This window comes from Stegostoma tigrinum, chromosome 29, assembly GCF_030684315.1.
Source record: "Stegostoma tigrinum isolate sSteTig4 chromosome 29, sSteTig4.hap1, whole genome shotgun sequence".
Taxonomy (NCBI): domain Eukaryota; kingdom Metazoa; phylum Chordata; class Chondrichthyes; order Orectolobiformes; family Stegostomatidae; genus Stegostoma; species Stegostoma tigrinum.
The window spans coordinates 22,353,033-22,368,006 of record NC_081382.1 but is presented as its reverse complement, the minus strand read 5'-3'; the positions used below and the strand labels follow the sequence as shown (position 1 = coordinate 22,368,006).

The following is a 14,974-nucleotide window of genomic DNA, read 5'->3' as shown; positions in this document are numbered from 1 at the left end:
TCCATTCAATAGCCATAATTGGTGATGGGGCAGGATGGCTGTCCATGAGCCTTTCCCCCATAGAAGTAGTCAAGGTGAAGGAGGGAATGCAGCATGAACTCACCTACCATGCTGCCAGCCATTTAATTGTCCTCTTGTTATGGAACATAATATTAAAGTATACATTCAATGTCTTCCGTAATGAAAACCAGCCCCAGCAGCTAAAATGATAGGATGTAACAAATTCTGGGAACTGGCTGCAACATTAACGCTGCTCATTCATTGAGCCACAAAAGTACAGTAATTACCCGAATACTAAAATAGTCGATACAATGGTCTTCAAGCCATGAGCAGACAGGACCAGTGATGTCAGCAGGTGGAGATAGATGCAGGATTCATGTCTGCATGAGCTGTGCAGTGATGTCAGCACCAGTGCATGCGTGGACTGCCACAGAAAAGCAATGACCAATCTCCATGCTGTCTCAGCCACTTCTCACACTGCCACCCAGTACCTTGTGTCGATTCAGTCTGGGGTGGGGGCAGAGGAGAAAGTGGCTGCTGAGAGAAGAGGTGCCTCAGTGAGGCATAATCTTCGGAAGTGTGAATGATCAGAAGCATTGTGTATAATCCCAGTACAATTCTGACACCATTGCCATATTTGTGACTGGTAGCTGTTGCCGCCGATTCTTTGCTGGGTCATGCAACACTCTGTTCCTGTCCATGTGCACTCATTGCTCCACCTATTGTTGGCGTTCACAGGAGTAGTATCCAAATAAAAATGATCTATAATAATCATTTTACTTCATCTAATTGTTTTTAATGAGTGATTGATGCAAAAGAAAAATGCTTATTATTTGATATGAGGTATTCATTTCTGCAGCTACTTAATTCACAAGTATCTGTACCCTCTTCATTATGTGAATATATTCATACCTGGATAACACGTCTGCTCAAGCCAGTCATGTCTGCAAGCTTCTGAAGTGTTTGTGCATCAGGATTATTGTCTTGTGCAAACTGTGCCTGCATCACCTGTACACAGATAGTGTGAAAAGTACTGTCAGCAAAGGCAGAATGCAATTTGAAGTTTGTAAGACAGTGTCTCTCACATGACATCAAGTGTTATCTAATAAAAAGGTAAAGATGGTCATTGACAAGATAATAAAAATGTAGCAACTGTCATGAGATCTACATTTTGTAACAAGATGTTGTTATGATAGGCTATTTCAATTTTTTGATTCCAGTCTAAGAGAGCAATTCTGATCAATGTGCATACAAATGAGACTCTTTGATTTTGATCATCTGCAGTTGGGTGTTCCTTTCGTAAACCCCGGCTCTTTCAAAACTAAACAGTGTTTATAAATAATTCTTCACTACTGTCTCACTTTAACGATAACTTTCTGGCCAGGAATAAGTCTTTCAATACAGCAACTGTGTCATGTACTTCAGGACTCTGTTTTAGCATAAAAGCTTGTTGTCTTACACAGGAAATTAATAAATGGATAGAGTGGTCAGAATGATGACAGATACAGTTGAACAACAAAAAGTACAAAGTTAAAATAATGATGTCATCAAATGAGGAAAGCCCTACAATATTTAATGAATGACTTTTGAGACATAAGTTTTATTGAACTAGTTAGTTATCTTACGCTCCTCTCAATAGGCAGCGGTGGTATTCAGAAAGTAGGGTTCAGAAATAGAAACAGCAATATGAATGGGAAGTGCCTGATCATAAAATGGATTGTCATGTTGTAAGTGTGACGGGGATCCCTGCCGCAATGCTACCTGTAATTGCTCTGCTGTGAATGACGTCCGTGCTCTCTTGGCTGGTTTCGGATGACTGTCTTGGTCTGAAGGTACAGCTCCCTCCAAGGTTAGCCCATTACCTAAATTCAAAAATATGAAAGATGTACACTGATATGATAGGTCACCTTGTAATGTACAAGCAGGTAGGATAGGTACAATTGCAAAGCTAAATATTGTACAGGACAAAAATTCATATTGGACTTTAAGCATGAACTCTGTTTCTCTCTCAACACATACTGACTTTCTCTCGTACTTTTTGTTTTTTTATTTGCAGTGCCCGGCATCTATAATAATTGTTTTTACTAGAATACTGTTGGAGTAGTCAAAGTTATGATCATTTTTAAGCCAATTTATTTTCTTAAACAGTAGTTTGCTTTGGGTTTGAAATGTATTGTACCAATAATGCTGTACTTCCTATAAAAGTAATGTTGGAGGGAGTTACTGGTTTAAAAGAGGACTAAAAGGAAATAGTAAGACTGAACAAAGGATCGAGGGTGGGATAACATTGCTTCCTCCACTCCCACCACAGTCAGATCTGGTTGAATTGTCCCATGTCCGCAATGAATTTTCTTTGCTGTTACTCTAAGTAAATGTTCGGTATAAAACAGGATTGCAACCCTGCCTTCAATCAGGACCTAAAAAGAACAAAGCAATGTGGTTCCAACAATGCCACAACCAGAATTTACTGGGATGTCTAGGCTCCTTTATTGAGGTAACAATAAATCTGGTAACTGAGGTAATAATAGAAAGTGAGAATTGTAACTTCAAAAGATCAGGAGGAAAAGTCACTCGCATAAATAGCTCACCAGAAATGTAAACAAATAAATCACATCCAGCATTTCTTTATACATAATAGTGATCATTTGCATTGTCCCAAACCTGTAACATTCCAACTGGAATAGATAGTTAAGACACAGGATGTTCCAATGGCAAGGGAGTCCAGACCCAGGGATCACAGTCTGAGGATACGGGGTAAATCATTAAGGACTGAGATGGCAAGCGGTTTCTTCACCCAGAGAGAGGTGATCCTGTGGAATTCAGTCCTTGCAAAACATTGTATTGCCTAGTTTGAAGGGTATTGGATAGGCGGCAAGATTGGACAAACATGGTTTATGGGAGACATGGATAGCTGAAGCCTTTTCTCCCTCAAGGTGAAAATGTCAGTTACTAGGGGACATTGGTTTGAGGTAAATGGGGGTGAGTTTAAAGGAGCTGTGAGAGGCAAGTTTTGATGTTTTTTTAAAAAAAACAGAAGATGGTAAGTGCCTGGAATGCACTGTCAGAAGAGTTGGTGGAGGTGAATACAATAGCAACGTTTGACAGGCATCTTGACAGTTATGAATAGACGGGAAATGTAGGGATATGGACCATGCAGGGACAAAAGGTTTTTAGCTTAGAGATGCAGCATGTTTTGGTGCTGTCTTAATGGGCTCAAGGGCCTGTTCCTGTGCTGTATGGTTCTTCTTTGATTTCAGATAGGAGTTGGATATAGCTGAAGTGATCAAAAGAATAAAGCAGAAGAACTGGAATAAGCCAGAGTTGGATGGTCAATCATGATCATATTGAGTGGTGATGTAGGCCTGTGGCCCAAATGGCCGACTGGGTCTCCTTTTTACTATATGTCTCTGATTTTCAGATGATGCTGTTGCAATCAGCCAAACCACAGATTGTCATCATTTTAAGTTTAAAATCGCACTTCTGATGGTCTCACTTCATTACATTTTCAAAGCAACGTTTTAAATGCTGAAAAGATACTTGCACTTATACTGCGTATTGCAGTGTTATAGCCAGTGGTCTGTAGGAAGGGCCTGAATGGAGGAAAAACACATGAGGAGTTGTTCTAACCTGTTTGTTTTGCACCTTTAAAAAAAAGGAATATTATTTCTGTATAAACCAAGCATGATTGACATTGTGTAAACACATTAGCTATTAAACACATGATTTAATTATTGCAATATGATATTGTAGAAATAATGTTCATGTAAAGCTTGGTTTATTGAGATAAATGATTTATATTGTTGCAATTAGTTCATATAGAGTAGAAACATGAAGTAGACAGGCACAATAATTGTGAATCGAACACAATGGCAGCGACACGAAGGAAAGCCAGCGTCTTGCCATTTGACCGGATTCCCTCAGAGGCGAAGGGGAGTTAGAGGGAAGCGAAAACTTCAATTTGACTTTCTGGTCACAGAGGAGAATGGTTGCTTTGAAATGGACGTTCTGCTGTGTAAGTGAAATCAGGATAGAAACATAAGCTCGGACTTCGAAATACATGTTCAAATTCAAAGTCAATCAGATAATTGAGGGATACCCAAATTCATCATGTTACAGCTTATTCCTTAACCTTCGCTATCAACTAACTTCCTTCTGTTCAAATCTCTTTATCTCGATTGATGTTTCCATCAACTGAAAATAATGTGTTTTTAAAAAGTATTGATTATGTAACAACATAAACCGGGAACGTTTCAGGAGGTTTTAGTTCAGGATGAAAGTTCATATTCCCCAAGGATAGTGTTATAATTCCGCAGACAGCCTAATACAAAACAAGCAGAAATAAGAAACATTCAGATGAATGGAGTAAGAATTGTTCCGGTTTCTAACGAGTTGTGGGTCTCGATTTCCGTTCAGCTAAGTGTTCAGATTGCTGTCAATCTCCCCCCCCCCCCCCCGCTGAAAGCATACTGAGAAATGAAGAACTGTGTACTAACCCACATGAAAAAATCTGTAACGCTGCAGCCTCAATATATTAAAATGCGATTGAGGAGAAAGCAGGTTGCAGCGTCGCTTCATAGAACACAGACCACTCTCAGCACGCAATGAGCCTTGAGAGGCTCCGTGCAGATTGCAGAAGCCCAGCCAACACTGACAGCTACATACCAGCCCGAATAAACCACAAGGCACTCAACTGTCCTCAATTCAGAAAGTGACTGTGCCACCGAACATTCAGAAATCCCTGCTCCATTCCTACTTTCTCTGAAATTCTCATGTTTCCCCCATCCATTTATGTCTGTGAATATAAATCTGCAATTCGCTGAATGCTCCTGTCAGCTTGAAACAGAAACCCATCCAACTGTTCTTCTGTGTCTCTGGGCTCTACGCCCACCTCTTGTTTACTGCTTCCCCCCTCCCCCCCCCCACCCTATCGTCTACAATTGAAGCTACATTTTCCTAACCACCATCAGTTCTGAGGAAGGGTTACTCGACCCGAAACATTAATTCTGATTTTTCTCCACAGATGCTGCCAATTGTGATGAGCTTCCAGCAATCTCTGTTTTTGTTTCTGATTTGCAGCATCCGCAGTTCTTTCGGTTTCTATTTAGAAAACTCAGCAGGTGTGGGAAGAAACAGAGTTCACGTTTCGAATCTAGAGTGACTCCTCATCCAGTTTGAAGCTGGACTGAAAGAAAGCTGTAAATTGGAGACGATGTTGGGATGTACGGGTATAGCTGTGCACCGCAGACCACTTTTCATCTTTGCCATTGCTCCCTGTGTCACACCCAGTTCTTGAGATGCAAGGGAGCTTGACTTGTCAGATTCCCCATTGCTTTGGTGGTTAACCAGCCGGCCAAATGAATGCCAACAAAATCCAACTGCTTTCGCCGCTATCTGACCAGTCAGCAATCGAGTTCCAGGTATTTTTAGCCATCCTGTTGAGAGGTGTTATTACACCCCCTTTGGCTGGTAGCGCTTGAACCTAGGGCTCCTGGCTCAAAGGAAGGGACAACGTCAAATTCTGCCTTGAACTGTATTCAACAGAACAATATTCTCGACCAACTGGCACCGATCAGAGGAATAATGCCTGATCTCTGCTGGCTTCTGACCCTCACTAGTTCCACATTTTCATCAGCACACTTTATATTACGGGCCTTCAAAAGGTCAGATTGTCTTCTTTTTAAATAAATAGAAAATATATTTTGTGCCGTCATTAAAATTCTCCTGTTGATGCGATAATAGAATTGGTTGCCGTGTAGATTCACAGAGAGAAAAAAAATACACGCACTTGGTATTATTTAGTGAAGCGCTTAGTTTCGGGAGAATCTGCCGGTTTTGGAGGACACAGACTCAGTCCAGACCCTGCTCAGTTGAGTCAAAGAAGGCACCGTTTTAACACATCCTCATCTCGCTCACCGTTCCATAACGTACTCAATGTATCTTCAATACCCGTCTGCTGCTCCACAGCAACACATCATCACTGAAGCAAAGAACACTGAAAGCTCTGGATGTTAACCGATGTGTTGACTGCTGACACCATTTATTGCCAAGGAGAATCGGGCGGTGAGCCACCTGCTTGAACTTCTGCAGTCTATGTGGTGCAGATATATCCATAATGCTGTAGGTACCATCCTCGAATCAAGAGGCATTGACTGCTGACCATGATTATGTTAGAACGCACTTCACATGACATGTAATGGAAATTTTGAACTCTCTTCTCCCCAGAAAGCTGCAAATTAGTTGAAAATGTCAAACCCCTTAATGTTGATAATTCTTCTATACAGCAAAGAACTAAGACTTACAGGTCAAGGCAGGCAAGACATAAATCAATAATGGATCTACTTCAAATGGCAGAATAGGTCTGACAAGTTCAATAGCCTATTCCTGCTCCTTGTTCCTAAAATTGCAGCTATTCCAATCTTACTACATAATTGCACCACAGGTACGCGGCAGTGAACAGGCCTATTCAGCGAGCTGACTCATTAGATTTTAGATTAGATTCCCTGCAGTGTGGAAACAGGCCCTTTGGCCCAACAAGTCCACACCGCCCCTTGAAGCATCTCACCCACACCCATCCCCCTATAGCCCCCACATCCCTGAACACTATGGGCAATTTAGCATGGCCGATCCACCTAGCCTGCACATCTTTGGACTGTGGGAGGAAACCAGAGCACCTGGAGGAAACCCACACAGACACAGGGACAATGTGCAAACTCCAGACAGACAGTCACCTGAGGCTGGAATCGAACCCGGATCCCTGGCGCTGTGAGGCTGCAGTGCTAACCACTGAGCCACCATGCTGCCATTGGATGAAACTACTTGAAAAAAGAAATAATTTTTTAAAATGAATATAACAAGCCCAGAAAATTCAGGATAGCTAGTTTAACCTTGAAAATGAGAAAACTTTTAGAGGTGATAATTCAGGACAAAATTAAGTCACATTAAAGTTATTTAAGGAAACCTAAGGACAAATTGGATTTAACTAACTTGGTCAAGTTGATGACTGAGATGTTTAATAAGGGAAATGCTGTTGCTATGGTATACATAGACTTCCAAAAGACACGAGGTTAAAAAAAATTCACATAGCAGTGTAAATGAAGTTAGAACTCGGAGAATAAAAGGGACAGTAGCAAAAATTGGTTAAGTGACAGTAAAGAGAGTAGTCATTAATAGCTGGTTATCAGATAAGAGGAAGCATTATAGTAGAGTTCCCCAAGGGCCAGTGTTAGGATTCAAGCTCTTCCTGACATATATTCATGATCTTAAATTTGCTGTTGAAGGTGCAATTTCAACATTTATCCTGAATGCATTGAAAACTGAGAGGAGTCATATGTAATTTCAAAAGGACAGAGACAAGTTGGTGGAAGAGGCTGTCAAGTGGCAGATGAAAGTAATACTGTGAAGTAACTAATTTTGGTAGGAAAAACACAAAGAGACAATACAGAGCAAAGGTGAAATTCTAATGGGGGTGCAGAGGCAGAGGGACATAGATGTATATGTACATCAATAGTGGAGGTCGGAAGACAAGTTGGGAGAGTGACTAATAAACTATACAATATCCTAGACTTTAATCAGTAGGGGCGTAGAGTATGAAACAAAGAAGTTGGCTTCAACTGGAGTTTAGGTAAGATGTGAAGGCATTAGAGAAGTGGAAGGCATGGTTCACAGGAACAGTTTTAAATATGTAAACGTAATGGAGAAATTGGGACTGTTTTTGTGAAAAAGAGATGGTTGACAAGAATTTTGATAGAGGTGTTTATAGTCATGATAGATCTAAAGAAAGTAAATAGTGGGAAACATTTCCTGCTGGTGAAAAGCATCAAGAAACAGAGAGCGCAGATTTAAGGCAATTGGCAAAGAAAGCAATATTGGCATGAAGAAAAACCTCATCATACAGCAACTGGGTAGGAACTGGAATACATGGCCTGAGAGATTGTGGTTGAAGTAGGTTCAATCGAGGCATATAAAGAGGAATTTGGATTATTATCTGAAATAGAAGAATATGCAGGGCTACAGGGTGAAGGTGAAGGAGTGGCAAGCCTAACAGAGACGTCACAGACAAGTCAAAGAACTTAATTCTAATATAGCAAACATTATATAACAATATTATTCAGATGAAGAACTTACGAAATTACTGTGTGTCTGAGCTATTCAGCTATTCAACATGCTATTGCACAATGCTTAAAAATCAAAGAAAAGACTGGGAATGTGAAATATTTTGAGCTTTCTGTTGTGATTATAACAAGCATTCGATCTATTCAGTGCAAACACAAGTAAAATCATTCATTTCTGTATTGTGTGTCCAAATTCAGTTAAACTGTAACATTTTGTAGCTTAAATGCTTAAGTCTAAGCATTTTAATAGTATGACAGCTGATGGGGAAGATCACCAATGTTTAAAAGTCACACTGAAAAAGAATGCTTTTGGAGGAGATTTGCGAGAACTAGTGTCATTCCTCAGAACTAGCACTCTGCTATTGATAAATAGAATGTAAATACTTTTTGGCTGTTCCAAAATTCAACTGTTTTATTTACAGGAAAAAAAACACCAGCCCAAAACCTAGTGAATAATTTCACTGATACCAATCACATTTGTGATTATTTTTTGATTATTGTGTGGTGCCCGTCGGATAATCAGAAAGGGATAGACCCCTTTTTGTTCTTATGAACAATGTATGGAACAGGTCATTATTTTATATAAGATTGCAGAGCGTTGTAAGATTCAGGAGAAAATGGTTGATCCACATTAACTTCTTACCTAACATTTCACACACTTAAAAAAAACAAAATCTATAAATACACAATACCATGATGGGCTTCCACAAAGATCGACTAACCAAAAACAAATGTGAAGAAAGATAACTAAAAACCGTTGAAATAAAACCTTATTAATATATAAAGAAACAGGAGCGGGATAGATCACATGGCTCCTTGAGCTCACTGTACCATTCATCAGGATCGTAGCCATTCAACTTTACTTTCCTAAATTATCCACATGCCTTGATATCTTTGGCGTCTAACACTTTAAATGTACTTAACAACAGAGGATTGAAAGCCCTCTGAGGCAAGATCTTACAAAGACTTACAATCCTCTAAATGAAGAAAAAAATTACCATTCTCTGTGTACTAAATGGCTGACAACTTATCCTGAGTATTTATGATCTCCAGCTCTGGTCTCTCCAGGCAAGGGAAATGGTTTCTCAACATTTAATTTAAGGTTCACAAGAGCTTAAAACAAAAGAAAAATCAATGTAGCCTAGTGCCTCCAACTGGTGGAGTTAGCAGTTTTCAGGGTACAATGTGTATCCTGTGGCAGCTATTCATCCATTTTGATCAATAGCATTTCTGCTAATATTGTTTGTGGACAGTGATTAAAATCTACAATGGGTAACAATCTTTCTTGGGAAGGAGATTTTGGAAAAGGACTTCATGTCAAGATGGTACCAGGGTTGTACACATAGTGATGGAAGTTTGGAGCCCTCTATTCTACACTCAGTAATAGGGTATTTGGGCTGTGTGAGTCTGCAGTACTCTGGAGCACTGCTGATGAAACTCCTTTGATATCAAGTTCCAAACCCAAGACTTCCATCAATTAGAAGGGCAAGGGCAGTGAATACATAGGAATGCCATCAATTTCAAGTTCCACTCCAAACCACACATCATCCTGATTTAAAACTATATTGCCACTCCTTTACTGTTGTTCAATCAAAATCCTGAAAATCCCTTTCGAACAGCATTGTGGATTCACTTACACCTCATTGGCTACAGCTTTTCAAGAAGGTGGCTCATTGCCATTTCTCAATAGCAGTTAGGGATGGGCAATGAATGTTGACAGCCAGGGATGCCCACATCCCATGAGTGAATAAAAACAAACTTACTGCCCACTTGGGTATCCTTACGACTTGGCTTTGCCAACTTGCACCCAAGCAAAGAAGAAATGTACTCACTTCCACAGAAATTGTGTGTTCAATAATTGGACAAACAAATGTAACAAACTGATTTCTCAATAGCTTGTTTTAAACACAACAGCCACTTGCGTTTATAAAAGGAAAACATTAAAAGAAGAAGCGCCAAGGAAAAATTTCCCAAAATTCAGACAAAAAATAGAGTGCAACTCTCAGCCGGAGTTTGATTCTCAGAGCACTGTTCTAAACATTTGTAGTCCTCAACGCTATTGCTGCCCTGAATTTTCAGATAAAAATAATAATAAAGGTATCAATTGAGGCTATAACAAATTTTATGAGTATTTATTCACTGCCTATTTATACTATGGCACTTACAAAGTTAGAACTTAGACTTTGTAAAATTTAAATGCCTGACAAATGTCAATCAGTTCTTCCAATAATCAGTGACTGAGGTCATTTCGTACAGTACAATTCCTCTATAAAAATGTTAACAATGCAGCTTCAGAAGTAATTCACTGGAAGTAAAGCACTTTGGGATAGTCTGGGTTGTGAAAGTTACAATTCAAATCCAAGATTTTGCATTCTTGGAGAAAGATTCCAACTTCTAATGCCTGAAAAGGAAAGTTGGAGGAAATGTTCAGTAAGAGATTTGTGTGTCAGTGAGACCATGTTGACATGTAGAAATGTCCCATTTGTTCTTAGCAAAGGCTCTTATCATTTTGTAATTGCTGTGGAATTTCATCTGTCCATTTCAAGAAAGTATATTTTACAAATCATTGTGTTGGTAGAGCTTTTCATTCCAATAACACTTTTACTCTAAAACTGCATTAAATCTAATTTCAGATTTTTAAAATCTGTTTCTTACAGTGGGGAATCTTAAGTGGGGAAATATGGAATATAAAGAATGGAATAGACCACTGCAATCTGTCTGGACAATTCTAGTATCCCAGGGGACCACCTTATATACAAATAGCTGAATAGGTTATCTATCAAATAATATGCATAACCAAGATCTGTGTCCATCCATAACACTTATTTTTCTCCAACTGGAATTTTGTTAATTAATTTGGAATAATTGATTTGGAATATGTTGTCACTGAAAATATTGGTTTCAAGAAGTGCAATTAAATTTCTATCCTTAGCTTAAAATGGTTCCTTCAAGAGATCAAATGAAGAGATGTATGGGTGGGATCAATTTACAAGATGAATGTGCCAGTGAGTTTAAACCCTGGCCAATGTGTCTCTATTGCCATGACATCTGAGAAATATTTGGCAAACTGTAGTTATGTTTTGGCTGCGTTAAACAGTACACGCTTATGTTTGTGAGCACAAGCTTCTTTTCTATTTACAATTTTTCCTCAACTTTTCTCTATTTTCTTCTCTCCTGGGTTCTTGCCTTTGGTCAATCTCTTTCCAATGTGAGGGCAGACACTGTAGACTTTATGATTCTAACATTAACAGTACTCCATGCTAAAGTACCAGGAGAAATGCGTGGAAGAGGGCCAGGCTGAGCTGAATTGGTGGCATTTCCCTCTCTTCAGATATCCTGAACATAAGCCTTTTTTTGATTTTCTGCACACTAAGCTATGCAATTTACCTCCTCACTGGCTCAATGAGTAACTGCACCTTATAGTGTGTTACCGAGTCATTAAAATAAGGAAGGAGTTTGGATTTGATTCCTGTTTTGGTTTCGGGATCTAAGCTTGGAAATTTTTGGGTGTTGGAATATCTCAATGCCTCTAGACAAGGGAGGGAAATAATCAGCAAGGTTGCTAATCCTGAAGTCCAATTCATTGGAAAGGATGCACATCATATTAAATCTCTGGGCTGTGTTGTGACATCTCCAAGTCTGTAGACACCAACATTAAATGAGTAGGCTCACTAACTGGTAAGATTTTAGAGATATCTCACCATACTGTGTAACAGCCTAAAAAAATTTGGTACAATAGCACTTTGTATTTCCTCTCCACACCAAAGCTTTCTCCTTTTCACTGAAGACAACTGAGGTACACGTGGGAATCATGAAGTGCAACATACAGGGATAGGGAGTTTTGCTAAAGCAATACAAAACACAGCTGGGATACCAATGAATACCAGTCACGTTTGGACATCTTGCAGTTTTTCTGCTGCCTTCGCCATCCCCACCTCTTTAACTTGTCTGTCTATCCATGTTCGATCCACCTCCCCCTCTCTCCCTATAATATTTCAGAACCCTCTCCCCCTCCCCCTTTTCTGATGAAGGGTCTAGGCCTGAAACATCAGCTTTTGTGCTCCCAAGATGTTGCTTGGCCTGCTGCGTTCATCCAGCTCCACACTTTGTTATCTGGGATACTGTGAACAGTTTGGACCTCTAACCTAAGGAAAAATGTAATGGTATTGGGCACAGCCCAGAAACGTTTCGCTACACTGGAAGGATTGTCCTATGAGAAGTTGAGTAGATTGGACTTGTGCACATTGGGATATAGAAGAATAAAGGCAATCTTATTGAAACATGCAAGATTCTTGGGGATCTTGACAGGATAGGTGAATAAAGGATGTTTCATCCAGTGAGAGATTCTAGGTCCAAACGACATATATCAGAATAATTTGTCACCCATATTTTAAAAAAAAGATGAGGAAGAATTTCTTCTCTAAGAGAATAGAAAATCTATGGAATTCTTTACTCCAGATAGATTTTTAATCAGTAAAGGAATCAAGGGTTATGAGAATAGGCAAAACAAGTGAAGTTGAGGATTATTAGATCAGGGAGGATCTCATTGAATGGTAGCTAATATGCAATGGGCTAAATGACTTACTTCTGCTCCTGTGGTCTACAGTCTCATCAGAAAAACCATCTATTCATGTCAAGTGATTTAAGTGCAATGTTACAGCTGCATTCCATGAAAAGCAATTCTGTTTCCAACCCAGGGGATTATTGTTAATTTTAGTCGTAGAAACAAGACTAGTTCTTCCCAAAGCTCTATCACAAAAATATGTTTTTTTCAAATGTCCCAGCTTGTGCTCTGAGTTTTACATGGTCACACTGTAAATGAAAGGGAGACCGAAGCAAGCCTGGGCTTTGGGTCTCTACTGCATTTTTTGGATCAATGGCCTACAAATGGTAGTCCTACAAAGTTATACACTGCTCAAGTTTGGGCTGCAGCTTCATAACCCCAACAAATTTGGAGAACCTGAAATGTAATAAATTTCATAGAAACACCCCTTCCCCCACACAGATTATGGATATCTGTAATTCTTCCTTCAATACATAGTTGGGTCTGGAAAGTCAATTGTAAATTTTTGGAAAAAGAGATTGACAGATTTTTGTAGGCATGAATGTCTAGGGATATGTTATCAAAGTGGAGTAGCTCATGTTAAGATTTAAATCATTTAGGTGCTCAACATTTCAAAGCAGAGGCCCTATTCATTTCTAGGGCCACACTTTATCAACATACATGTAGTGAACAACATCACGACATAACATTTGACAACTCAGAGGCCAACCCAGATAAGAATAAAGGTGAGTCCTGCATTATTCCTGCAGAACTAGGAAGAACACTGCCTTCCTTGCTCTGCTCCCTCAAAACTAATCCTAATATGAAATAGAGGAGCACTGAATATCTCTTGGCAGGTTTTATTAAGCAGAATCAATGTGAAGGCAGTAAAATTTGCAATAAGCTCTTGGTTTGCATTGATTAATGAAGACCCCGCTCTATTTGAACAAATGCCTGTAACCCAATGGACGGGCCTGAGAATCAGGATGAGGAAGCACAATGCTAAGTCTCATATTTCCATTTTAACTCTGCCATCACCCTTCTGGTGGTGAAGATTCTCATTCATTTCATTGAGTTTAATATTTTAATGTTGAGATCCATGGGAAACTCATATTGTCATGAAGATATTTTGCTTGAAAGATGGATTATTGACTCTGCCCCTCCCCCTAGATGCTATCCAAACAGGTGGGCATCCTCTTTATTTTTTGTGCCTTTATTCATTTTTGCTGGTTTTACAGTACAGGAAACTGTCAGATAACCCCGAATAGACTTCATATCCTCTCCATTAGTAAGACCACCAATCTCTACCTCCAAATCATTGCTCATCTCCAACTCTGCCTCAGTTCAATTGCAGCTGAATTCCTTCGTGTAATTGTTAACTCTAATCTTGACTATTTCAAATCTCTCTCAGTTAGCCCCTCAGCTTGAGCCCTCCGTAAACCTGAGTGCACTATAAGCAGCAGAGTTTTCAAACTTATATCGAGTTCTGTCCAACAATTGTACCTGAGCTCACTGGTGCACATTGGAAAATGGGGAGCCTCAATTTTTAAATTCTCATCTTTGTTTTCAAATCCATTCATGTCATCTCCTCTTCTCCATCGCTAATCTCTTTAGCTCAACAACCCTCAGATTTATGCATTTTCTCCTGATTTGGCTTCTTGAGCATCCCCAATTCCTCTTGCTGTACTGTTAACTACCCTGCCTTTGGCTATAGAACCTAAGCTGTGGAATTCTCTTCCAAAACCGTCCCACTTCTCCCTCTTAAAAACACTCCTTTAAAAGACTGCATCATTTGTCCCATCATCTGCTTGCGTTAATTTAACTTTAGTTGCCCCTTACTCCTATTAAGAATGTTTTATTATGTTATGGGCACTATATAAATGCACATTGTTGCACGATAACCAGTTATTGTTAGCATTTTCATTGGTCATTTATTGTGCGTGAAAAATAGATAACAAAATAAGACAATACTATCATAACAGAGACAGAAACAATGAGCTAATAAGTTGCTACTAAAGGTGCTGTTGGAAGTGCAGGCCTTTCCCATTGGCAAAGTTGTGAGTGATTCTTATTATAGTTCAAGGATAGTGTAATCTTAACAATTTGTTATAACCATTAAGATTAAAATGATTGCATATTCTAATTTCCAATTATTTTGTAAGACCAACATAAGTGGACATGAGAGCTGCAACATGAAAGCATCTTTATCTTCAATGTAGTATATTGATGCGACTGATTTCCCAGCATTGCCTCTGATTAAAGGCCAGAGTACCAGTTCACCATTCAAAGTAAACATTGGGATTCCACCCACTACACATTA

The 14,974-nt window shown here is 39.3% G+C and overlaps 1 protein-coding gene across 1 annotated transcript in view; it reads right to left on the bottom strand.

Annotated features, from left to right (window-relative positions):
- lhx6a (LIM homeobox 6a) overlaps window positions 1-14,974 on the bottom strand; it is a 48,374-nt gene that overhangs the window by 9,524 nt on the left and 23,876 nt on the right. The window contains exons 6-7 of the mRNA XM_048559016.2: window positions 1,762-1,862; window positions 913-1,008 (exon numbers count right to left, since the gene is read on the bottom strand). Of these exons, the coding sequence (XP_048414973.1) occupies window positions 913-1,008; window positions 1,762-1,862 (197 nt within the window). The remainder of the gene's footprint in view (window positions 1-912; window positions 1,009-1,761; window positions 1,863-14,974) is intronic.